The sequence below is a fragment of the Drosophila willistoni genome (genome assembly GCF_018902025.1).
Source record: "Drosophila willistoni isolate 14030-0811.24 chromosome XR unlocalized genomic scaffold, UCI_dwil_1.1 Seg144, whole genome shotgun sequence".
Taxonomy (NCBI): domain Eukaryota; kingdom Metazoa; phylum Arthropoda; class Insecta; order Diptera; family Drosophilidae; genus Drosophila; species Drosophila willistoni.
This window is the reverse complement of record NW_025814057.1, coordinates 5,261,120-5,288,709: the sequence shown is the minus strand read 5'-3', so window position 1 is coordinate 5,288,709 and position 27,590 is coordinate 5,261,120. Positions and strand designations below refer to the sequence as shown.

Sequence of the window (27,590 nt, the reverse complement as noted above, 5' to 3'; positions counted from 1 at the left end):
GCGGGCGGGGTATTGTTGTTTTTGTTTTCAAGCCGTGCGGTTGGTATACGTTCTTGCTGCTGAATATTTTTAAAACTGTTTTTTAATAAAATTCACCGTCGGTTCGACGCGCCACAAAATCATATAGTTATAGATTTCGATTCCATATGCATTAATTGCATTGTTTTTTTTTTAAGTGGAAACTGAAAAGAAAAGTGCGTGTGAAAAAATATAAAAAATTTGGAAAGCCGTAGAAGGCAACTAGAAGAAGAAGCCGAAGTAGCAGCGACGCCAGCGTTGTTGTGCAAGTGTATTGGTGTTGAAGGCGCACACACACACAAACAACGGGTATATATATAAATACATATATATATATAAGAGATAAATAAGTACATGTGATGCATAGCATATACTTAAGTAAATAAGAAGAGAAAAAAAATAGCAAAGTGAAATTTCTTAATCAACAAAACAAACTTTTTGTGCACCTCATATGTGAATTGGAGAAAGAGGCAAAAGAGAAAGAGAGCGAGCGAAAAGTGTGTGTGTGTGTGGTGTGTGCGTGTGTGTGTGTGTGTTTGTGCAAAAGAGAGTGGGAAATTAGTATTAATTCCAACAATAACGCAGACCAAGCAGCAGCAGCAGCACCCACAACAACAACTAAGCGATTAACGGATTTTCTACCTTTTTTTTGGTTACTTTTTCTCCGCGCGGGTAAGTTTCACTCCCTCCGACTTACCTCTTACCAATACCATTACCATTACCAGCATCAGCGCCAGCGCCACCCTCCTTTTTCATCAATATCATCATCTCCACATTTCCCACATCACGTCACGGAACTGTGCTGAAATTTTCATTACGTTGAAGCGAGAGTAGCAGCGCGGCACCACCAACTTCCTCCTGCCCCCTTTTGCTGCCCCACCACTAACTTTTTTCATGCTCTTGAAACCCTCTCTAACTCTACCATCTCACTTGCTCGCGCTGTCTCTTGCCGCTCTCTTTCTCTGTCACTATTCCAATTTAACCTCAACCGGTCTGGTCTCTGCTGCGGTCGTCGTCGACGTTGACGTTGACGTAGGCGGCTTCTTCTTCTTCTTCATTACTCGCGCATTTTTTTCTTTTCTTCTTTTTGCAAGCCATGTTGTTTGTTAACGTTGACTTTTTTTTTATTTTCTTGCCTATATTGACAATTTTTACAGCTTTTACTAGTGCTGCTGCTGACGCTGCCGCAGCGTTGTCTCAGTGACGCCATGCTTAGGCAGTTTTTTTTTTATCAGCTGCTACTTTTTTTTTTTTTTACATTTTATCGGTTTGTTGCTTGGCTGGTTGCTACGTTTCTTCTTCTTCCCTACAATAAGAGAAGGGTATGGGATGAAGGGGTGGCCAATGCCCCGTTATCTATGCCATATGTGTTTCTTTTTTTCAGTTTTTTGTTGTGTATGTGTGTATTTAGTATGAATGAATGAATGAGTTTGACTCTTTGGACATAATGGTTATGCATATTAAATGGATGCAAGAGATGATGAGGAAGGTGTTGGGATCTTTTGCTAATTAATTAAATCAAAAAATATTTTTGTATGTGATGTTTGTATGTGTTTGTGTGTTTTGTCATGTACAACGCACTTCAATGCAGTTGTACGGGAACCTCTTACTGTCTCTCTCGACTTACCTTGTTTTTGGCTCTCTCTCTCTCTCTCTCTCTCTCTCTGGCTCTGTCTCTCTTCTTCTTACACCCCTTTTGCCAAAGCTTATGATTTCGGAACTTACGCAGGATGAAACTGGAGGCCGGTTAACGAACGCATGAAAAGTTGCAAGCTCCCAAAATACATGCATACATACATACTTATATATGTATGTGTGTATACATAACCCAACTTACCTACGCTCTCTTGTGCTCTTTCTCGCACTTGTTATGCTAGCACACACACACATACGCACGCTCACGCACGCATTTAACGGTCGTTAGTTTTAAACTTATTTTGGCATTCTTTATGTGCCCCACAGCGCACCGCACCGCGCGCGACGCCTTTTATGCATTCTCAAAATCTCAATGGACGACCCAGACCCGCATTTTCGATAAAACAGATGTGCCTCTCGTTCTTCTCTCCCCCTCTCTCTCTTTTACTCTGTATAAATCTCTGAATTTCATTGAAGTTGGCAATTTTAAGGTAAATTACTGGAAAAATGGAAGAAAAATAAAACTACCGTTAAAGGAAAAACGCTAAGAAAATATTATAAAATCGTTTGCTTTGAGTGAAACCTGAGTCTGACTTATCGAATCTTTGCTATTCCTCCACAGATCAAAATCGGAATATAATATTTATGAAGACCTTTAAAAGGGGTTATCATTTGTATTCTGCAACAAAGTGACGTCACTTGTGAATGTTAGATTTTTAAGAATTGAAAATGTCTTTTAGGTTTTAGAGAAGTTTACTTCATTTTGACCACTTTAAGGTAGGTTTAGTTTATTATGTAGGTAGAAAAAAACATTCATCAGGGTCAAAACGACAAATATAAAAGAAAACAGGACTATTGTCGGTTTTTCGGGGTTAAAAGGACCCCCTATCCCCCCATTTAAGTGCTCTTGTAGCATAAAGAGATGACAGTGGGAGGGGTGGATGGTGGGGTTTGGGTTGGCAGTTAGTGGATTTCTATTTCGAATGTGAATTGTTGAAATAATACACACACACACACACACATGCATACATACATACATATACTCGCATGCAGTTGGTCGTCTCTCATGCAATTCTCTGGTATATACAGTTTTACAACAACAACAACAACAATAACAGAAACAGCAACAGAAAACCAAGCCGAAATGCAGTTTAAAGCGCAACTAAAACTAAACATTGCCTCCAAGTGGGTGCAAGAAGGGGGGGTAGGGGGTGGTAGGTGTGTGTGGGGTGTTTTAGGGGGCCATTTCTATATATGTTGGTATTGCTCTCTATGTATATGTATGTGTGTGTGTTTGCATTTCTATATACGGCTGGAGTGGATTTTATATCAAAAGTACAGTCTCTGCTGCTGCCTGCTGCCTGCTAGTTGCTTGTTGTATTTCATAGTTTTCGGTGATGGAGTAGTGTGGGGAGCAAGAGGAGAAGGTACACCTATCCATCTATACACACACACACCTCCATAAATATATATTTATATATATAAATGGATATATATTTGTGTGTACATAAATTGCATGTTCATGCTTCAATAGTTGCATGCGGCGTCCGTCTGCTGCACCAAAGAGACGAAGAGAGAGAGAGAGTGGGAGACGGAAAGGCCAAAGAGGAGAGATAGACACTTTAAGTGAGACAGACAGACAGACAGAGAGAGGGAGAAAGGTAGTTATATTGAGCAACTACTGTCAACGTGAAGCCTAAGCCTAAGCCAAAACAAAAGACAACAACAATGATCACACACACACACACAAACATACACTATCCATTAGTTGATGGCCAATCTATTAAATGATTTATCAAATTCTCCTCCCCCCATGCAATAATTAGATTTCAAATGTTATCTTACAAACACATTTCTTTCCCCCTCTTTTATCCCTCTCATATCATTCAACTATTATGTACTATATAAAACTATATCTAACCTATTTATACAAAATGAAATCTGCATTTATTTTTGGGCTTCACATTTATGTAAGTTATTACGAACAATTAGTTAGTTATCCTTTAACCTATTCATTGACCATTGGGAATTTGATCTACCCTCACTTATGTGGCGCCACTTAATGATGCATGCCTCCACACCTGTAAGAGAAAGTTATTAAATCTTAAGTTAACTTTCTTTTAAAGGGAATTTATCTATTTATCTCATACAGTCGCAGTTTTAGTGTTAATTTTGCTAAGAACTTTTAATAGGGTCATAAAGAGACATAGTTGTCATGTGTAACGTAAAAAAACTAGAGGAAGGGGCATGAAAATCGTATCAAAGGTACGATATATCAAGTATTATTGATTGATTATATATGTATGCTAATGAGCTGTAAAGGTGGGACAGACAGGTAGGAAAGGTGTAGAGGCGTGGTGAGGGGAGGCAAGTCGAGGGATGTCGGACAAAAAGAAAATGAAAATTGACTTATTGATTTTGTAATGAGCTTGCTTTCTCTTTCTCTCCCCTGTCTTCCTTCTCAGAGTTCCTTTTTGAGCCGTGGGTAAGGCGGCGGCTTGTCAGTGTCAGAACACACACACACACAACACGATTAAACAGGACACAAAAACAAAAAGAGGAGATGGAAAACTGAAATTGTGGACGTGAAAGTGGAAGAAGTGGGAGTAGGAAGAGGAGGTTGATGGCGATGGGTTGCGCGTGGGTTGCGTTTGCCTGGTTGGATGGGTGAGTGGGTGGTTTGGTGGGTGGGTGGGTTGATTGGTTGGTTGGCTAGAGGAGTAGAAGTTGGCTTCCGCTTATGTATAAAACTTTTTCGGCAACGAACAACAAGAGCACCAACAACAGCAACAAAAGCAACAACAACAACAACTATGGCAATATGAGAAAGGCGGCTGCTGCAATAGCGGGCGGGGTTGAGGTTGAAGAATGGAATGGCAAAGAAGTGGCCTTTGGGGGGGGAGGGAAAATAGCATTGCTTTGGTGCCGGGACAACGTTTGCTTGTGTGTGTGTGTGTGTGTATTTTCGGGTGGCGTTAGTTGAAATGCAGACGTTTTGCATTGTTGTTGTGGGTGGCGCACAAAATGGATGAATGGATGGTTGGTCCGGGAGGTTGGGAGGTTTAAGGTTTTCTGGTCTGGTCGCAACTCTGTGGCTCTCTCTTTCTCTCTCTTTCTCTCTCTCTCTCTCTGTAAAATGCCCGAAACGATGAACGGCACAGAAGCAGTAGCAACAGCAGCAGCAGCTGTATGTGTATATATATATATTTATAGAAGAATGTGTGTGTGCATGTGTTTGTATGTATATAAAACCCCAGAAGAGAAGAGGAGCCATGCAAAAACAGATACATATACAAAACAGGCAATGCCAGGCACAGGACAGGACTACGACGACGACGACAACGACAACGAAGAAGAAGAACATAACAGAACAGAGCAGAGCACAGAAGCCATGGCAGACCCCCTCCCCCACCCCCAACCTCGATCGCTTGTATTTCCTTCCTACTCCGCATAGTTCAAGTATGCATATAATATCCGGGCGGCAGGAGGCTCTCGTCGATGCCGAAAACTGCCGCCGTAGCAGCAACATCAGTTGAATGGGTTACGTTTGGTTGCAAGTTGTTTTTGGGATAGTAGAGACAGAGTGAGAGAGACAGAGAAAGAGCGAGAAAAGAGAGGTTAGAGATGAGCGTAAAATACTGTGATTTAACCACCTTGTTTTATACTTTTAAGAACTAGAAACGAAAGGAAATCAAAAAGCGCTGCGATAACAAAAGGTCAAAACAAAAAGAAGAACAAAGTAATTTCTTTATCAATTATATAATGTGATTTCCTAGTTGAGCTATTTATTGAAGAAATGAAGAAGCGAATGAAATGACCAAGAGAATTGATTAGTTTTCTTCAAGCATTAAAGAGGAACCTTAGGGAAATTAAGTGTGTGTGTGTGTGTGTGTGTGTGTTTGAGGTTCAACCATGACTTCGAGCTAAGTTTCCTCCAAACGGTCATCTCTTGGCGCTCAAAAGGTCCAAGATCTATATTCATTAAGCTTCTATGAAACTGAATAGTCAAAGCCTCTTTGAGTTTTCAAATGATTCGTTCATTCAAACAATTTAATTTCGTTAGTTTGCCTTATCTAATTTTATTTGGTTATAGATATTTTGAATATATATTCGTGCAGTTCTCCAGTAAATATCTCACACGACTCTCTCTCGCTCTGTCTTTGTCTCCCTCTCCCATTGTATATTGGTGTGTGGAATGGGGATGGGGACGTGGCGGATTTATAGGGGTTGTTGTTGTTGTTGTTGTTGGTGTTAGTGTGGTCGTCCGTTTTCAGTATGCTTGAGTGGATTTTCATATTGGTTGGGTGGGTGGGTGGTTGGGTGTGTGCAGCAAGCACCACCTTTTGCTTTTTGGAGTGGCACAAATCTGTTGTTACGTTAGTAGATGGATCCTACACACACACACCTATACACTAAAAACAATCCATTTTACCTATCAATATAGTTGCGTAATATATGTATATGTACATATGTATGTATGTGTATAACATATTGCATATTATGAGAGTGAAAAAGAGCTAGGAAATTAGGTTTAGCGACAACACACTCACTCACACACACACACACACAAATATTACGCAAAATGTTTTAATGCACAAAATTTGTCCATTGACCAGGGGCGAAAGCAATTAGCGGCTCTACGTGCACACACACACACACAAACAAAGAGACAAACATATGTATACATATGGATGGATAGATAGATGGATGTGGTGGGTAGCCTAGCCCAGCTTAGGTTTAACTGTACCCAAACCAAACTATCAATTTACCAGCATAACTGTACCTAGAGGCGGCTGCCTGCCACATTTTGCATGCGTGAGAGTCGGAGGGGAGACAGAGAGAGCGAGAGTGATGAAGGAGAAGAAGAAAGAGAAGAGAAAGAGCGACAGAGTGGGTAATGGACTGAGGGGTGGGGTGGGGCTGGGGGGTGCACTTTGATTTTGCGCGTTTGACAATTATGGAAACCATGTGTCTTATATGCAGGTAAACTGTACCATTCCCCCTCCCCCCACTAACCCCATCCCCACACCACCTTAAAATGCCTCCCTCCATCCCTCCACCGACCCGGCGGTTATCCAACTTCAGTTGTTGTTGCCGCCTGCATAAAATATTTCTCTAGATACACACACAAAACACTCGACAAAAAAAAGCACCAGTTACCCTAAGGGTGTGGAGTGTAGTGCTGCGAGGGGTGGCGGAGGTGGGGGTGGGAGTGGGAGTTGGTTGAAAACCCAAAAAGGCTGTCACAGGCGGCAAAAGAAGAAGAAGGTTTTGCCCTCGCCACCAAACTCAGCTCCACCTTTCTTCCTTCTTTCCTTCCTTGCTTTCGCTTATGTCTGAGACAAGTTTAAAGGTTTTTTTGTTTTTGTTTTTCTTTCGAGACCCGCCCACACAACAAAACTCGCTTAATATAACTTGTTCAATCTTCATATTTATTTTATTCTCTATATAGGTTTATTTTTTTGTTCCTTTAGCCTTGCGTGCCTGTAGGCATTCAGTCCAGTCGGATTATTAATTCGAGGACGTGTTACGTCAAGAGTAAGAACAAGCACAAGCAGCAAGAAACCTAACCTCGAAAAATCTGTCAGGCGTTGCCACATTTCCTTTAAATCAATTGGCCACTTTCTCTATTCTATTATTAAAACAGGTGAATTCTCAGTTCTTCTTCTTCCTTCATTTGCACAAACAAATAGAACACATACACACACACACACACACACACAAATAGGAGAAACTGAGAACGAAGTTCATTGACCTTTTAGACTTTTGCGTTTGCGTTCTACTCCAACTAACTAACTAGCTGCTGCTGGCCCACTACTAGCTTACAGTTAGCGGCCCATCTATTTCTTTGCTTATATTTCGTCAGTTTTTCCAACAGGCCAATAAAAAAAAACGCTGACATGTGACAATTTAACAAACTTTTTGCACGTAATTACAATTTATTGCAACTCTGTCGCCCTTGAGGAAATAATCCACAATTGACTACACAATATCCATGTGTTTATATTTCATTTAGATCTTTAGTTTAAACTTTATACAATCGAGATGGTAGCAAATGGCTGAGAGCGGGGGCCGCGGGAATGTTTGTAAAGTGTTTCATAATATTAAATCACATTTTCACTCTGCGCTTAAACTTTAAATGGCCAAAATGTTAAGTATATTATATATTTGATCAGCATCAACAGCTGAGTCGATCTAGCCATGTCCCTAGAGCCATGATGTGCGTAGACCTGTGTAGTATCTACGGTGATAAAGTCCTTTGTCCCCGTTATTTGATTATCTCTCGGAGACCAAGAAAACTAAAGACGACACATACATTTCTTCCACTTTGTGCATGGTATACTAAAGTCGGCGAGATGCATTACTTCTTCATGAAACTAAACATATCTAGATTTGCCTGGAAAACGGAATTTTGTCCAGAATGCCGATGGCGGAGGTGTGCAGGTTGTATTACAATGGAATGGAACAAGAGTTTATACACAAAATTCAAATATTTTTGCCAAATGAACATGATTTACGTATTACATTTCACTCACAAAATTCCTTATTAAAAATATTTGAAATTTTATATTTTACGTGAAGGGCAAACAATCAGAAAAAAACAAATAATGTCAGATTGACAATGAGAAAGACTGAGGGGGGTGACCAAATGGAAAAAAGAACTTTAAAACAGTTAATTACAGATAAATGAAATTGCATATTGAAACTTACTCTCTCCCTTCAACTTTCCTTTTGATTACTATTCTTTGGAGGTGCCACACCCACTCTTAACGTTAATATATGTATGTACCTATGTATGTATATGTAGCTGTGTTTATTGATTTATTGATAATTGTTTGGTTATTTTCGTTTTGTTTATTTCCCTGGCACTGCCTTCCCCATCTCCTTTTTTTCCTATAGAGATCTCTTAAATTCTAGTTCTTATTTTTGTTTAACACATGTATAATATGGGCAATATTGGTGAAAATTAGGCACAGAGAACACAAAATTTGATTCTATTCAGTATTAATGAAGTAAGTCGTCTCGCCGACTTAAGTAAACTAAATATATTTTAAATTTAAAAAAACTAATAACTTCATGTATTTGATATAAAATTGATTACTTTACATACAACACGAGTCTGTATACAAAATTTGGTGGCTCTAGGTTTTATAGTCTCCGAGATCTAGGTGTTCATATAGACGGACATGGTTAGATCGACTTGGCTGTTGATGCTGATCAAGAATATATATACTTTATGGGGTCGCTTCATCCTAGCTGTTTCACCCTATGGGTACATGGTATAAAAAGTTATTGAAGAAAATTGAAATTGATTTGAAATTCGGCTTAAAAAGTTTGTTAATCTTGTGAGTAGGGTATTACCAAAACGACGCCCCGAAAAGACAAAAAAATGTGGCATACCAAGTTCTGTTTAGGTAAGAATTGTTTTTGTGTTTCATTTTTTTTTGCCTTCTCACTCTCTCTTTCTCTCTCCCTCATGCACTCTTTGGCAGCGCGAGGCAATTGACCGTTTAAATGAGTCGGCTGGCTTTTAAAAACTTCTCTTTGGCCAGTTTTTCAACTGAAGTCATTTTAAATAGGCAGGAAAGAGCGAGAAATATCCAAAATATCCCGAATATTGTATACCCTAGAATTAACAAGTTGAAGACAAGAAGAAGTTTCAACTGGCATAGATACAGACACACAGATATTATGTATTTATCTATGTGTCTCTCGCTGTGTGTGTGTTGTTATGGCCAAAGTTGCAGCCACTTCCTTGTTTTTACCCTAGCCTGTTGTTGTTGCAGTTGCTCTTACTGTTTCTCCACTGGCTGGCTGGCTACCAGAGCTGTCTGTCTGTCTGTCGTGTCATCGTTTATCTAACTGCCTTGCGTCGCAGTTTATTCGCTCGCCGTGCCTGTTATTGAGACTGCGACTGCCACTCCGACTGCAATGTCTGTCGTCGCCGTCGCCGTTGCACAGTGCTTCAAATTGTTAACATTACCCGATGCGAGAAGAATAACATGTCACAGTGTGTGTCAGAAAATAGCCAAAAAGTGTTTCAAACTGATTCACGACCTAGGACAAACCACAAAAAAATCTTCTTTGGGAGGGAAAGTTATCCTCATGAGTTTTAAAGATTAAGTGCATCTTGAAAAAAAACAACTGATTAATGAAAATTTATTGCAACGAGGATATATATCAAAGTTAGTTTATTTTTGATATTTTTCCAACATTTTTTTTACTGCTATATTAATTTATTTTCAAAGATTTCCGATTTATTCGTTGTTCTCTGTGTGTATATCGTGTGATTGTTTTTCAAATGTTCTGGATTGGTATTTTGTTTAGTCGATATGTATGTAGCAAATGATTCTTTTTATTGCTCATATTAAGCTTAATTTCAAAATTATTCTAATTAATTAGCAGATTAATGCTAATGTATGCCCCCGTATTCCCCTCCTTTCCAGCCTCCCTCCTTTCCACCACATCAAACAACGACACTTTTATTTTCATTAAAAGAACAAAAATATTTCAGTCAAAGTACAGTGGACCCTCGATCGACGAACACAATTCATTCCAGCATCTCTACTGTATATATAAAGATCAGTTGATTGAAAGGGCATGGTAATATCGTGTTTGTTTCCCACATTTTTCACATTTCATCTTTCAAGCCATAAAATCTTGATTCTTTCAAATTATTGCCAAATTTGGTTTGATACAAATAAATGTAACCACTGTGCGTGGCGGGGCAATAATTTTATATGCTGCCAACCAACATAAGCACCCAGTATTTACATGCATATATTTACTTTAAAGTTTAAACAAACTAAAAAGAAAAGAGCAAAAATATTGGACTAAGCAATAATTTGTGCATTTATTTCTTGCCTCCCGTTTCCCCCTTTTTGATGGTGCTCTCCCTTTCCATCTCTCTCTCTCTCTCTCTCTCTCTGTGCTGATTTTTCATGGTCAAAACCTCAAGCAAAACTCTTTTTGTTTTTGTTTTTTCTTGCTGCTGACTAATTACTTATGTATAGACACATTCACATGCATAGCAAGTGTGTTTGTATGTATGTACATATGTGTGTGTGTGTGCATATTATAATAATCATTATAATAAAGCCAATTTAAGCCATTTCACGCAAAAACAAAAGCCATAACGAAAAAAAAGTGGCAAAGCTGCTTTTTGTTGTTTTCTTTTTTTTTTTTTGGTTTACCTTTATTTTTACCTGTTTTTTTTCTTTTCAAAGACTACGCCATCTCGCTCACACGCATATGCTTTAAGTACATACTTATGTGGGCATAGATGTTCCTCCTCACACACACACTCAAGTAAGAGACAAAGAGAGAGAGTGAGAACTAGTAAGAGAAAAGAGAGGAGAGGTAACAGCAAACACGCGCCCGTTTTTTTTTTTTTTTTGTTCGTTACACGTCATTAAGTGCAAAATAAGAACAAGCGCATAAAAAAATGAAAAAATTGAAATAGTTTCTATTTTTATTGTTGTTTTTGCTGTTGTTGCACCAGCAGCAGCATCGCCCATTTGTTTTAACCGCTATTCTTGCTAATGTTCTCTCTCCCTCTCTCTATCTATCTATTTATTACTACCACACGGTCACCGCCACTTTCTCTTATTTCCCCCCTCTCCCGACTCCTGTCCAGTCATCATAATAAAGCAATCAAATATTGTAAATCTTCATTAAAAATTATTATTATTATGATTCATATGGTATACCAATTTGTGTGGCCCTAACAACGCGGACAACAACAAACCTAAAAAAAAAACAAAATACACCGTGGGAAAAAAGACCAAAAGGAATTCGTATTAACCCTCGGATTTTAAATCACTTTACCCAAACCCTATTAACTCCTGAGTGTTTTTTACTAAATCAAAAAAATCCAAAGAATGTAGGACAATAAGTTGCTTTGTTTCGAATGTATTTTCTGGGTTTGTGGCACTACGCGGGAATCCTTCTTAACAAGATTTCTCAAGATTTGGCCCAAAATGTCCGGTTGAATACCGCTCATTAAAATTGAATATTCAAATTTCAATAGCCCGATATTTCGTGTTTCGCTTCACTTCATTTTACCAATATTTCCCAATTAAAATCAAACAATTCAAATAATTCGAATTGATTCTACTGGCCTTAGCACATTTTAAGGCCTTTCATTAAAAAGTGTTACGGATTTTTAGAAAATTGGCAATATACTAATATAATATTTGATATTTATTTCATTGTGTAGTTGTCATTCATTTATGTGAACTCAATTCATGGCTCTTAATTGTAATAAGATGTAAGATGCAATCTTAGCATTCAAAACCTCGTTAACAATGAGAAGCTTTATATATATTTTGTATGTACATATATGTGTATCTATGTATGTACAGATACATTCGATCAATAATTAAAGCACTGATAAGGCTGCTTGCTCAATTAGAAATTAGAAATTATTTTAGTATCGATAAAAGTATAAACTTTTAAGGATGAAAGATGTGAATTTGTGAATTATATAAATGAGCAGCGAAAAATTTGTGTTTGTGCATATATTTTAAATAGAGTTTTCTCCAAGTGTATATGCATAAGTATGCGTATGTATGTATAGAGATGTATGTATGTAGGTGCGTTTTGTAAGTGTCGCTTTCGTTATCAGCAGCTAGTGAGCTAGAAAACAGAATGTTTTCTCTTTTACTTTATATATTTTTCCGCTTTTTTTTTCTGCTGGCATTTATTTTTATACGTACTTTTTACACATACATCGGGACATCTACATATATGTATATGTATGTGCTTATACATACTTTACATCAAAAATTGAAACGTCCAAATTCAAGGGTTCGACAATTTAAACACCCCAAGGCACAACACACACACACAAGCAACACAACAACTGTGTTTCCTCCTCATCTCTGTGTTTCTCTCCGTTCTTTACCCCTCACATTCTTCTAGAAATTTGTATTATCCAAAAACCTTATCAAAAATAAAAAAAATGTCAAGCTTTTTTTATACTCCGTCCCCCTCTTTATGTATAAACACAGCAGTCGGCCGCAAATGACTAAGCAACATTTGTAATCTAAATTCACAACTGCAAGTGAATAAAAAATATATATGTACATATGTATATACATATATATAAATAGAATATCTTTGTACCGGCAACAATAGTTTTCTTTAGAATTAAGTTTCTTAATTAAGAATAATCGCAAAACAACAAAAAAAAAAAGAAAAAACTCAAACTTCTGACTAAAATGTTCGTCTATGAAATTTTTTTCTGCGATTAGACTTTGTTTATATAAATTTGTGTATTCGTAAGTGTATGCATATATAAATGAGTATTTCATTTGAAATTCTTTTTTATTAAATTTCAATTATTGTTGTAAATACATAGATGTATGTATGTTTTGAGATTGAGGCACGAAAAACGAGTTCCGAAAACATTTTACAATAAGTAGACTGAAGGGGAATTCACAGAGTTATATGTTAATTCTAATGTATGGCAAATTAATTTGGACCCAACTTTTGTTCATAATTTACTTTAAAATAAAGATATGAACTATTTTAAAATACTTCAAGAATTTATGAAGTTCGCGCTTTATGTGAAATTACTCAAATTATGAATATTTTGCCGTTTTTTTTTTTTTTTTTGAGAATTAGTATATTTAAGATAGGAATTTTAAATGTACATAAATTCAAGGGATTAAAAAGGGATTTCACTTTTGAAAATTGTCCAAAAATTGGCATAATGTAGTTGCAAAAATAAATATAATTAATTTTAACAGAATGTATTTTGGTCTGCCTTTATTTAGTTTAATTTATAGCATAATCAACAATTCATTTTATTTATAAATTTAATGAATAAGGATAAACAAGAATATGTAGAGAATATTTCTCTATCTCTATTTCCAAGTAGATGCGCGTCACATGCAATAAGAATTTAAAATATTACAAATTAAATAAATAAGCTATAAAAACGAAAAAAAATAAAACGTTTTACATAATGGGAGGAAGGAAAAGTCCCCTGAGTCAGCGAAAAGGCGATTTGAAATTAAACTAACAAAGTAGTTAACTTTAGTTTATAGAAAATTAACAACTATGTTTCGATAATAATGCAACCCTCCTCGTCAGCCGCCTGTTAAACTAATCGCCATATGTACATACATATATACATATATGTATATGTATTTTCTTTTTTTCTTGGGGATAAAAAAATAATAATGAAGCGTCCCGTGCGACCCTTTGCTTGCTCCTACCTCTCTCTCTCTCTCTGTCTCTCGCTTTCCCTCCCTCTCTACCTAGTACATATATATGTATATGTACATACATACGTATGTATGTATGTGTATGCGTGCCAAGATGCAATTACGGTACATAGAAGCGCCAGGTATAGATGTATGTATGTAAATATGTAAAATGAATATATTTTCATGTTTAATTAGTATATTTGTATATAAGAGTAACCTTTGTGTGTGTGTGTGTGTGTGTTTAGTTCAAGGCTGAAGTCTATTTTATGTGTGTGTGTTGTCATGTTGACCATGTTGGAGAGGCAATTGACTAAGTACTTTTGATAAGCGGTACTGCATATCGATATACGCGATCGATAGTTTTTGTTTTTTTTTGGTGTTGCGTTTGCAATTATATTAATAGTGTCGCTGCAGGGGGTGATGGTAGGGTGCGGTGTGAGAGAGTGAGAGCATATTTTGTGCTTTCTTTCTTCTCTTCCACTGAATGAAATTTTTGTTTCGTTTGTGGCCAGAGTTTTATTTTTGCTTAACGTATTGTGTGTTTGTGTGTGTGTGTGAAAGAGAGAGAGAGAGAGTGAGTGAGTATCGACTAACTGGTTTTATTTTTTATGCCTTACCTTTTTTACGTGTTATTTTTTTTTTTTTAGGGTTATTCCTAACGCGTGCGAGCTTCTCATTTTCATGTAGCATTAAATTTGTTTTTTTTTTGCTCTTCGTCTTCCTTTTTTTTTCTGTTTTTGCTGTTGTTTTTGATGTTTTGCCAACACAACACACAATAAAAGGAAAAAAAGGTAAAGCGCAAAGCGACTAAAAATAGCCGAAAATGAGAAGAAAAAAAAAAGCCCCAAACCAACAAATGGCAACATGCTGCCGACGTCGACAGCGACTGCGACGCTTTGGTAATTTGCTTGATTAAGTGGAATTTTTCCAAAAAGCAAATTGAACAAATGCAGCCGAAAGGATTGTTGTTACTGTTGTTGTTGGCTATAATAAAACAGTTAAGAATTTTTTACGTCTTTTTTTAAGTTTTTAAATATGCCAAATATGTATGTATGTATGTAAATACATACATACATATGTATGTACATATTTGCTGATATTGCAATAAATAGATTTCTGGCCTTTCTGATACACACACACACACACACAAATACACATAGGTATATATATCAATATATATATATGTATGTACGGAGAAAGAAAGAGAGAGAGAGGGAGACGCACGGTTGGATAGACAAAAGCAGAGGCGTCCGAAGCGGCGCGCAGCAACACGGAGTCGGTTTGCTTTTACATATATACAAGTTGAACCCATTGCCTGCCTATGTATGTGTGTATTTGTTGTTGTTGTTCTTGTTGTTGGGTGTGCGAGTGAAAATACACAGAAAGATATGTATGTACCATATATATGTATGTATATACAGATAGACATGGGTGGGTATATACAACAACAAATGGCAAAAGACGATGTTGAATGAATGAAGTACAAAAAGAGAAGAGAAAAGAGCCAGCCAGGAAAGAGGAAGAGGGCAGGCAGGCCATGCCAGGCCAGGCACTGTCAGTGCTGGAACAACATAGAGAGATGGAGAGGGGGAAAGCAGGGGGATATGGGGACAGGAAGGGGGGAGGGCAAGAGCAGAAGCGCAAAGTCGGTGACAGCTCTGCAAGCCAACTGAGAGAACTGCAATTTGGAACAACGATACCAACAACAACAACAGCAATAACTATGCCATTAATTATGTATATATGTATGTATGTATGTAGATACATATATTTATGTATATATATGAGTGTATATATAATATACAACTTTATATTATTTTTCTTGTAAATATTGAAAATCTATTATCAATCTCAACACACACACACACACACACACACACACAATTCACAAATGTGGAACAATTCAGAATTGCTTATGTAAAGATATTTTTCCCAGCCAACTTGAAAGATTTGCATATCAAATCTGCGTAATGACCCGACCCAAGGACGTGAAGGAAAAAAGGTCAAGAGGATTCCCCCCCGTCCGTCAATTATCCAAAAGATATACACCGAAATCGTTTCAATTAATTTACATTAAAAGTTTCTTCAACTTTTTGTATTTATAATATGTTTTCCCCTTTTACACCTGTCCAAAATCAACACAACAGTTTACAAATATTATAATTTCGATTCAAAATACATAATAATAAAATCATTTTGATCTCCTTTCCTTCTTCAGCCTCATTGTCCAATTTATCGCCAATCTACAGTTTGGTTTTTAAATTCACGACAAAAAACTTTTCACACTAAAAAGTTAATCCCGAAATTATAAATTAGAACTAATGAACAATAAAACATATTTCTAAATCATAATAAAACTAAATATTTCAATTGTTTTGTAATTAAAACTTGAAAACATAATACAAGTTCATATTTTCAACAAACAAAACTTTCTCCACGAATTTAAACTACAAATGTTTGTTTATAAAACTGAAAATAATTAAGTCAATTAAATAAAAATTTCCTCGGCCAAGAATTATATTTTACCTCTTAAACTGTTAACTAAATATTTATTTATGTATATACATATACTCTCTCTAAATGCAGCGCAATTGTTCTGGAGAAATTTGAATGATTCAAAAGAAATTTCACTTTATATATTTTTTTCTTGTCTTGAATTTATGGCTTTTGCGAAATATTCTTCCAACTTAAAAGAGTTGTTGAACTTGCATATTTAATATACATATAAAACAATTAAAATTCAGTTTAATTTTGTTTTTGAAAAGGATACAAATGTGTGATGTGGTGGTCAGAATTAAGAGTTTTAAGGACATTATTAACCTTAAATGTAAATGTATGTACATATGTACATAAATATATTTATGCATACATTAATATTATGTTAAACATCATTTCATTTTATTTGTTGTTTTTCTTTTCACTCTGCTGTGTAGAGAGTAAGAGAAGCAGCAGCAGCAGCCACCAACAACAACAACAACAGGGGGGAAACCTGTTTTTGAAAGTCATTAATTTTTAGCTGGTCTTTGCATTGTTTTGTTGTTGCTATGCTTAGGTTAGGAGGTAGTACATACATACATACATATAAACACATACATACACACTCATCTCATCTCATCTCATCTCATCTCTCTTATGTATTTATTTAGTTGGCAACACTGCTTGGACTTGGCTAACTGGCTGACTGTTGGCTGGTCAACACAGAATGAAAAACAAAAGAAAAACGCGAGCCAAGAAGCAGAAACAAAACTGCAAAGCTGCCCGAAAAAAACAAAAAAAACAGCTGTAGAATGTAGAATGACACTTACTTAGTTGCCTTCTTTTTGCCAATTAAAGATAGATAAATAAATACATATGTATGTATGTATGTATATATAAACTAAACCAAACTGTGTATGGCAACATCGATTTAAATTTGTTCCGCAAATGAATACTCATGAATTTATCTATTCTCTTATGGCAATAAATTAATAGATGTCTTTAGAGTACTCTGTCAAGGACAAGGACTTGAGTGAAAGCATTTCACCAATTTGATTCTCATTTAAATGAAAAAGTTTTGGAAAATACAAAAATGTGAAATGACATCACAGTTTCAACTGTCTATACATACATACATACATACACATAGTATGTAAGGGCTTATTGATTCTACATATTTATGTATGTATAGTCAGTCTCTAAGAGACTTGGGCGTCAGACAGATGTTAACCTTTGATAAAGGAACTATGAACCCTATGAAAGTGATACCAAAAATGATTTCCTAAGACTGCCAAAGGGCAAGAGAGATCTCTAAGGGGTCACTAAGGGGCGGCAATCTACATTTTACTAGTTGTGCCTTTCCTGCCACGCGGTTCTGTATTGCTTATCATTAGAAAAAATATACATATGTATATGTATATATGTACATACAACTAGTTATGCATCTAATATGATGTCATTGAAAAGTATTTTTCATATTTAGTTTCAAATGATGCAAAACTTTGTATGTTTTGTGTTGTCACAAGGCTTAGAATTGCATAGCGAAAAGCCCCAACCTACCAGCCGCCCGCCCTTATCATCATCATCTTCTTCCCTATTTCCAACGTTAACCCACACATCTTGCCCCCTCAGCTCCTTCTCGTATGCATCATCCTGCATAGAGGCCCGACCGCCCTCAACCCTCACTGCGGCTGCACCGCAGAACCTCCCACAACAATCCCAAATGGAGTAGTGTTTGGTTTGGGGTAGGGGGGGTGGTCCTGTGTGTGTGTGTGTGTGTGTGTGTGTGTAGAGGGGGTAGATGGCATTTCCAATGGGTTTTTGGGGTTTGGGTGATACATATATATATATATATATATATATATGTATATGAATGCATATACTTTTCTATATACAAGCTACCTATATACATATGTATAACAAGTCGTGCGCTCTCTTTTACTCGCTCTCTTACTCAGTCATACATTCTTACTCTCTTTCTCTGTCTCTACTCACACACACACACACACCAGTCAGTCGGGCTCGCAGGCCACGGGCAGCATGGACAGCCGCATGTCTGGGGCAGGGGAGGAGATGGCAGACCACCTCTACTCTCTCTCTCTCCCCGCGTGGTGGCTGGCTGGCTGGCTGACTTATGTACAATGGGCATAGCCATAAGATATGCGCATTTCTTATAATGTCGAAGTTGTATGTTTGTTTGTTTGCAGAGCTGCGACTTGTTTTGATAATTCTTACATTTTTTTTCTGTTATTTTTGTGGTTTTTGTTTCTGCCTTGCATTTTATTGAAATTAATTTCTTCTTCTTTTATTTTCATTGGTATTAAAGAAACAAACAAAATAAGTTGCGAGGTGTGAGTGGGTGAGTGGGAGGGGAAGGGGGATAAGTCTCGATGGTCTCTAACTAATATGCAAATCGATGATGAAAGATGGTTGGGGTAAAGGTTAGAAACAGGATGTTATGGTTAGAAGGGGGAGTATTTGGTTAGGATCTGTTCTTGTTGTTGTTGTTGTGTGTGTGGGAGGGTGGTTGGTTGGTTGTATGGATGGGTGGCCCGGCTAACCCCTATTAACGCCCACCCACCACCCCCTCCCCCCAAACCCATTTTGGGGTCTGTTAACTGTCGCAGCCGCAGCTGCCGTGCGCTCAACTCTTCACTCTTCTGTCCGTCCTCTCCTTTTAGTCATCTCTCTATAGTCTCAGTTTTTGTTGTCGTCGCGTATGTGCGACGTGTTCTCTCTTGCTCGCTCTCTCCCTGTATCTGTCTTACTCTCTCTGTCGGTCTGTCTTTCTGTGCTCTCTTTTGCTCTCACCAACGTCGTCGTCGCCGTCGCCGCACTCAAACACATTTTTGCTGTGCTGTTGTTGTTGTTGCTGCTGCGGCTCTTTGCTTTTGTTTGTGTTGTTGTTGTTGTTGTTCCTGCTGCTGCTGCTGCTCGCCGCGCTATGTACACAACTGTACTTTTGATTTAACCTTATTTCTTTGCATTTTTTTTCCCATTTTTTTTTTTGCGTTGTCGTCATCTGTTATATTCCGCTTGAGAGATGTGACTTCTTTAGTATCTTTCTGGTAAGCGCGCAAAAGGAATAGGCCTGACCTGACCTTTGACTTTATGCTGCAACCCTTACCCCCCAACTCCAACCTCAACTAACAATCTGCTCATCACTCGCCACTGATATCACTTGTAACCTCATTTGACACACAATACCAACAACAACAACAACAACAGCAACAAACACTAAACCCTAAAAGCTTTGAATGCTAATTGAAATACATTTAGCGCACTATTAAACACAATTATTGCTTTCCCTTAAGTCCCCCTCGCTCCCTGCCCCTATTCACAGCTCCATCGAACGTCAGCGTCGTTGCCTCTGCTGCTGCAGTCGTTGTCGTCGTCATTCAGCACAATTAATCGATAAAACTTTTATTTCACGGCCAACGACGACGATGACAACGTGTGTGTGTGTGTTTGGTTCAAGGCATAAAAAAAGGGGGACTGAAGAGAGGGGGAGACCCAACCGTGTAGTGTGACCGACCTGGCGACCGGCTTTTTTATCGTTATATTGTGTGCTTCATGATTCCCTATATTTATGCATTAAAAAGCATTTATGTATATAAATTTTCAAATGTTTTGTATCATTTTAACAAGAACAAAAAATTGACAATCATCAAAGAACACACACACACACACACACAGGCATACAAAGATATCCCTCGAATAAACAACAGCAAATCTAAGCATAGTGGAACAAAATGAATGATTATTATAATAAAAAAACCTAAAGTTTATGTAAATTTCTCCTTCCTCAATAATCAATTCAAATAATTGTAATACAAGATTCGATATGTTTTTGTCCATTTTTATCTCAGTTACCTTTGTTTGTGTGTTTTTGTGGCTGTGTGGTGTGGTGTGTATTACACTCCAATTAAATATCAAATATAAAATATTTCAGTTTCATTTTTATCAATTCAAATATTTGCTAGGCTATTTTTAACAATCTTTGTAATTGTTTAACTGTTAATGAACGTTTAGCATAAATGCTCTAATATCTTGAGTCAACAGCAAAGAAAGAAAAAACCAAAACACAAACACACGCACACACACAGAAATTTTTCACCAATTGGAGACTGGTTGTCGTCCCACTGTGCAAGCGCAAGCGATAGTAAAAGAGCCAAAGCAAGCATTGACAGAGAGGATGGTGGCGGCGGCAGCGGCAGCAGTTTGCTTGCTGTGTTCTGTTAAAGTAGCGCGCAATCTGATGACGACACAAGTGTCGAAAGTAACGAGACTTCGACGACAGCCGCTTAAAGGGGGAAGCAGAGAATGAAAAAAAAATACTAAATAAATGAAGAAAAAAAAAACAAACGAGTAAGCTTTGCTCCATGTGTGTCTATGTGTGTGTGTGTCTGTGTGTGCCAACTTTCAAAGCGAGTTAATTTACAGCACATTGGGGACACAACAACAACAACACCAATAACAACATGAACTTGTTCGCATTTTTCTTCGTTTTGCTGTTTTTGTTGTTCTTGTTGCTGCTTAACAATTATAAATGCTATTTGATGCGCTTTTCTTTTGTCGTCCACACAAAATGTGCCACACACACACACATACACACACATACATAAATACATACATATATTTATGTACATTTTCTTTGACTCGGTTTTTTTTTCATTGGGTTTTGTAGCGTTGCCACCCGTTTGAAGGAAATGGCCGACCGTTTACATTTATATCATTTTAATTGGACAGTTATTGTTTGTGCTTTCTTGTTGTTATTGTTGTTGTTACCGCGCTCTGGGCTTGTTAAATGCTTTTTATTGACTACAATTTCCCCGTCGCAGTTATTCCCTTCCCCTCGGCTCGCATTTGATAGGCGGCTGAGCAGGTGCATTATTGTTGTTGTTGTTGCAGTTAAGTTGCCTCTGAAAAGTTTATTCACCTCTCACTCTCACGTGTCTTGTGTGGTGGCTGGCTGGCTGACTGGCTCTCTCTCGCTGAATGTGTGTGTGTGCGTTCTGTGGGCTGCTGTGTGTTAGTTCTGCGCTCCTTGTACTAAAAACATTTACTGCTGATTTGCATGACCCCTGTCCACCTCCCGATCCTCCTCCTGCTTTACTTCATTCACTCTTTCTCCTATGTAAATGTATGTATCTATCTCTTTCGCTCTCTCTCTCGTTACCTCCTCTCTCCCGCTAAACAACCTTTCTTTGCTTTGCTGTTGTTGTTCACTTTGTTGTTTTCATGTAAATTTTTCTTCTTTCGAAAATTTGCTAAAATGAAAAAACGTGACTTGCATGTGGAAAGAAGTCACAGTCTTAGACAACACAAACACATACATATACAAATATGTACATACACACATACATATGTACATAGATGGATGGATGGATGGATAGATACAGATATGCACAACTGGTATCAAAGATATTCGATTTAGTATAGCTTTCATTTTAGTGTGAACCAAAGAACAAGATTTCCATGTTTAAAACCATTGGTAACACCTAAAATGGAAATGAAATAGAAACTAAATAGATCAATAAATATGTACTTATGTATGTACATATGTATGTACATATGTGCATTGGTAATTAGGTTGGCAAACTTCCCCCTTTTTTCGTATTTCAGTTTTATTTTTCCCTTTTAGGCTATCATTTTACTCAGACAAGGTCGTTGTCTAAATAAATTTAGAAATCAGGATATCTTTATTATATGCTTACACGGAAATAAATAAAAAAAAAAGGGAGCAAGAGACCAGACCAGTACGAAAATAAGAAGAAAAAACTTGCTTTAAATGTGTAAAAGCAAACTGCTGTTTAGTTGGGAGTTACCATGTTACCAGTCAGCAGACAGCAGACAGTTCTTGTCTGACTTCCGGTTTCTGCACAACCGAAAACAGCAAGGAAAAAAAGAAAAGGACCCTTCAACCCTTAACTGAACTCAACTGAACTGAACTATGAACTGCTGTGCTCCCCCATATTAAACCCATTCACATTTCTTTTTTTTTTGTTGTTTTTTTTTGTCGTTGTTTTTGTCGTTTTCTAATTTTTCCCGTTTATTTGTTTCATCTCTGCTTCTTGCAGTTAACCAAGATACGAAATCACGACGACGCGACGAGCGAAAATGGCCAAAATGGAGGTCGACGATGTGGTCGACTTGAGTTTGGGTTCTGGCCGTGATCCGGCGTTAACCATAACACCGGCTCCACCACCAACAACTACAACAACGTCGACGGCGGGGGCAACAACAGGAGGATCCGCTACTGCAGCAGCAGCGGCGGCGGCGTCTGTGACGACGACGGCCGCGACAACGTCTTCAACCACAAGTGCAACGTTAAGTAATCGAGATTTACGTGCATTGACAGCTAACAATGCAGGATTGACCATAACGCCTGCACCACCAGCAGCAGTCAACAGCTCAGTGTCCTCTTCCACCTCCAGCTCTTCAACCGCAAGCACCACGGGCAATGGTAGCTCCACTACCAACACCAACACCACCACCACCACAACTACAAGTAGTAGTAACAATAACACCAACACAAATAGCAATATTCATAATGTCCCTGCGTCAGCGGCAGATGGCCCAAATGCTTCTGCCACCGCAGCAGCTCCAGTTAGCGCACCCGATGAGAATAAAGTCCAGCGTCGTGTTCTACGGCCACGCACTGAACCCAAATCCTATGCAGAGGCTCCAGATATTGTTCTATTACCGGCCCGAACGAACGGACGTCAACAAAATGGCAATATTGATTCAGAAACAGATGATGAAGAGATGCCGCCCTATGTACCCATCAAAGAGTTGTCCCATGCAGAGCTCAAAGAGCGTGAGAAAAGTTTACGGAAATTGCGTCAGGATTTGCGTAACGAGGAAACGAAATTGATGCTACTCAAAAAGCTTAAACAGTCACAGCAGGTGATGAAGGAGAATCTAGTGGTCACCCCGACCAGTGTGTCGCCAAATAATCCATTGGCTGCCATCCCCGCTGCCCTCACATCAAAGGGATCATTGAGTGTGACCCCAACATCGGCATTGCCGCTGCCAGCCCATAGTAAAGGGCGTAACAGTTTGGGTAGCAGTGCAGCAGCCGTTAGCATTAGGTAAAGTCTATTTATCCTCCACAAATTATACATATGACTTACCCCCATTATCCTTTCCTTGGTTTCAGTGCCACAAATAGCCGGACTGGCAGTTCTAGTTCAGCATCGGCGGCCACTGCCTCGGCAATTGCTGCAGCAGCAGCTGCTCTAAGCGGCACAGGTGTTGGCGTTGGCATTGGCATTGGATCTAATCAGCGCAATAGCATTAATAGCAATTCGATACTCCCGCCACCAAGATCCTCGCTGCCAGCGGGGGCAACACTAGCCGCCGGTACCACAATAACGCCCGCCACATCATCGTCGCATCGATCGAGCGCGTTGCCGCCACGCACCAATCTGCCGAATCTCACCATAACGCCGTCGGTGACCATAACACCAACATCGGCGCCGCCTTCCAGTCTGAAAGCACGCAATGTGAGTTATTGTAATGTAATCGTTGCCGTAAGCGCCGAGTTTTTTTCCCTTCCCCCCCCCCCCCCCCTTTTATACATAAATACAAACATCTATTATTATTATTATATATACTCACACATGCATATATATATATATATATATTCACGTTCACGTTCACGTTTTCTGATCCAAGCACCAACACACCACAAACAAAAAAAAACTCACGCTTACCACCAACAAAATAAACACTTTGAACACTAACACCAAACACTAATTGACTACTAACTAGGCTATTATAGACTAGACGATGACAATGTGTGACAGTTGAAGAGACATTTTAATTTAAACAGTTTTAGGAATCGATAAAAAAAAATATTTTGTACTCTTACAACACTTAATAACAGGATGAATTTCCAATTAGTAATTTCATTTATTGAAATAAATTGAAAGACCATCCAAAGGTCACTTTGTACTATGCTATATGGGGTCTTTGCCCATTATGATCTCAGCCTTTAAATTTCATAAGATTATTATTAGTTGCAATTACTAAAAATAGTTTAAATTCCAATGGAAATTAACTTGCCAGATCACAAATTTGAAAGCTCCTCTCTGTCATTTAGATTATTTTGATATCGATAAATCCTACTTTCCACAATTTCCTGTCACTTTTAACCACATAGGAAACATAGTATTGAACTGTCAGTCTGAAATAAGAAAATAGCAAAGTCACGGGAAAAGTTAGTTCTCTTCTTAGTTGTATCGTGTCACACACACGAGGTTGTCGTCTCATAGAATTTTCTTCCCTCTTCTGTCGTAATTCATATGTAACAAAAACTAATTGAAACTACTAAACGCAACATTTTTTTTTTGTATATTATTCTACCTCCTTGCTGCACTTGTATTTATCGCTATCATATTTGAAAAAAAAAACAAATTTTGAAAACCAAAAAAAAAACCAAAAAAAAAAAACATGCAGCCTAATATTTCGGATAATTCGAAGGTACCTGGGACCATAAGCAATTCTGTTTCCATAACACCGGCTCCGCCCATGAATCAAACGCATCAAAATCATCAGCTCAACGAATTGAAGGTAAATATATGAATGCCAATTTCTCATTTATTAGTACTAAAACTAAACCGACCCCTTCTTGATGATTGTATTCATTAATTCACACATGCATCTTTGCTTTTTTCTATAGAACGATCGTTCAACACCACGCGATGATGCCCAGACACCGGCTCAACGTCAGGCAGCTGCCAAAATGGCTTTGCGCAAGCAACTGGAAAAGACTTTGCTACAGGTAAGATAGAGATAGATAGATAGATATGAAAAGTGAGAGAGAGAGACAGGGAGAGAAAGAGATTTTCATTCTTTTATTTAATATTTGTATTTTACTTTAGATTCCTCCACCAAAACCACCGCCACCAGAGATGCACTTTATACCCAATCCCAGTAATACTGATTTTGTGTATCTATTGGGTCTGGAGACTGTTGTGGATTATCTGACTGTCAACAAGAAGGCAAATGCTGTGGCCGCTCCATTCCGATGTGCCCAGTGCAAAATTGATTTTACACCCGTCTGGAAATGGGAGAAGCAGAGTAAGTACCTCAATGGATAATCAGCTAAAAAGAGACGTTTACTTATGTGTATGCACTTATTTATAGCCAACAAGGATCCCAAGGTCATTTGTGAGCAATGTGTCACCTCGAATGTGAAAAAGGCTTTGAAGGCGGAACATACTAATCGACTGAAGCAGGCATTTGTCAAGGCTTTGCAGCAAGAGCAGGAGATTGAGCAGCGTTTGTCCAGCCAGAGTACACCATCGCCAGTGGAAACGCACAGTTCGTCCAACAATTCGGTAACGGTGTCTGCTACAAGCATCTCGAATGCCGCCTCATCCTCGTCGTCGTCTTCACAGCATCAGCAGCAGCAGCAGCATCAACAGCAACATCAGCAGCAGCAGCAGCATCAGCAACATCAGCAGCATCAGCAACATCAACAACATCAACAGCATCAGCAGGCTCTGCAACGCGAACGTGAACAATTGCAGGCGACGCATGCTTCAGCAGCGGCTGCTTTGGTCAATCTACCGCCCTCTGTCACTGTCATACCGACCAAATGTCAGACGCCAACGCCAGCTCCACGTCCCACACCGCCGCCACCACAAAGTCAGCCAACACCGCCGCCGTCCAGTGCGTCGTCGCGTTCATCGCGAGCCGCTGCTACAGCCGCAGCTGCAGCCATTGCTGCCCAACAAGCTGGCATACTCAGTCCAGGACCAACCGCAGCGCATCATCATGAGCCAGCGACACCCACATCATCGCGTTCATCGCGCAATGACCGTCACGACCAGCACCAACAGCACCAGCAGCAGCAGCAACAACAGCAGCAGCAGCAACAACAACAACAACGTGACCAACAACAGCAGGCTCAAAACTATTCGGCAGCCACGCTGGCAGCGGCAGCTCATCTCAGTGCATTGGGTGGCATGGGTGGCCTAAATATCAACAGTTTAGCCAGTCTGGGTAATCTCAGTCAACTGGGCAATTTGGCGGCACTCGGTGGATTGGGTAACTTTGGTGCCTCCTCATCGGCAGCCAATAGTTCGGCAGCAGCAGCTCTAGGGAACACGTCACCAGCAGCCACAGCGGCTGCCATGCAAGCGTTCCAACAGCAGCTATTTAGAGGTACAGTCCCTTCCCATTTCCATAATCCATAAGATGTATTCTTATACCACCTTCCTTCTCTATCTGTTTAGTTCTTGGACAGGGTCTGGGTGCCAGTCCGCAGCATATGATGCAATTTGCACCTCTATTGTATTCCTATCAGGTGGCCATGGCACAGGCGGCACAAGTGGCAGGTGAGTGCACTACATTGTAGAAATTATCTTAAAATTCTTAATGGGGTTTCCTGTTTATTCTGTTTACAGCATTCAATAATAACAACAAAAAGAGCAGCTCTTCGTCCGGATCATCGAAGAACTCGACCAATGCCACCAATTTGGCAGATATACAACGGGCTGCTGAGCTGCAACGTCAATATCTGCTAGAAATGATACCGCCACAACAGCCAAGTGGATCGGGTGGAAGTCGCCAGAACAATTGGAAGGCCTAAGGTTTAATTAAATCCTGGCGGCCAAACTAAAAACAAACTAACAAACAGCAAAAACTGCAGTAGCAGCAGCAGCAGCAACAACAACAACATCAACAACAACAACAACAGCAACTTTATTTTTATGGTTTTTTTTTCTTGATTAGGTAATTTTACAATTTAAACAATAGTAACAACAACAAAAACCAACATCAAATATACACGTAATTATTAATTATACTTATTGTAAACAATATTTACATACAATTTAATTATAAATTATACCTAATTATACAACAAGAAGGAAAAAAACAAACAACCACAAATGAACAGAACAAGAATCAATCTCCCTCATCCCCCCCCCAAAACTAAAAACAAACAATTGTTAGTAGTTTTTCCTACATAATTTTTTTTGTTTTTTTTTTCTTAAAACTTATTTTACTTTTAAAACTTTTCACACGAAATCAAGAAGAAAAAAAAAGGTAGAAGGACATGAAGAGTAAATAAATGATAATACAATGAAGTGAAGAAGAATTTTTGAAGCTCCTAGTAATTGAAGATTTATATATATATATAAATAACTATATATTGTAATAATCATTCTAGACCATAAGTGGAATGCCCCGTTTTTTTAGGGGCGCACCCATTTCTCCCTCCCTCCACCCCCC

General features: G+C 38.5%; 1 protein-coding gene across 1 annotated transcript; it reads left to right on the top strand.

The window, feature by feature from the left end:
• The first annotated feature begins 11 nt into the window (after positions 1 to 11).
• On the top strand, positions 12 to 26,979 carry LOC6639148 (mucin-5AC). Its single transcript, XM_023181776.2, has 10 exons — positions 12 to 690; positions 22,424 to 23,437; positions 23,506 to 23,851; positions 24,831 to 24,920; positions 25,030 to 25,131; positions 25,232 to 25,430; positions 25,497 to 25,749; positions 25,855 to 26,519; positions 26,591 to 26,692; positions 26,762 to 26,979. Exons 2-10 carry the CDS (start codon positions 22,464 to 22,466, stop codon positions 26,944 to 26,946), a joined length of 2,916 nt encoding a protein of 971 aa, XP_023037544.1. The 5' UTR covers positions 12 to 690; positions 22,424 to 22,463; the 3' UTR covers positions 26,947 to 26,979.
• Positions 26,980 to 27,590: the final 611 nt, after the last annotated feature.

Excerpts from the sequence above, each read along its gene's own strand:
- LOC6639148 (XM_023181776.2), top strand. The coding sequence starts at position 22,464 with ATGGCCAAAATGGAGGTCGACGATGTGGTCGACTTGAGTTTGGGTTCT. Across the intron at positions 24,921-25,029 it reads ATCAGCTCAACGAATTGAAG|AACGATCGTTCAACACCACG; the intron begins GTAAATATATGA and ends TTTTTTCTATAG. Across the intron at positions 26,693-26,761 it reads ACAGGCGGCACAAGTGGCAG|CATTCAATAATAACAACAAA; the intron begins GTGAGTGCACTA and ends TTCTGTTTACAG.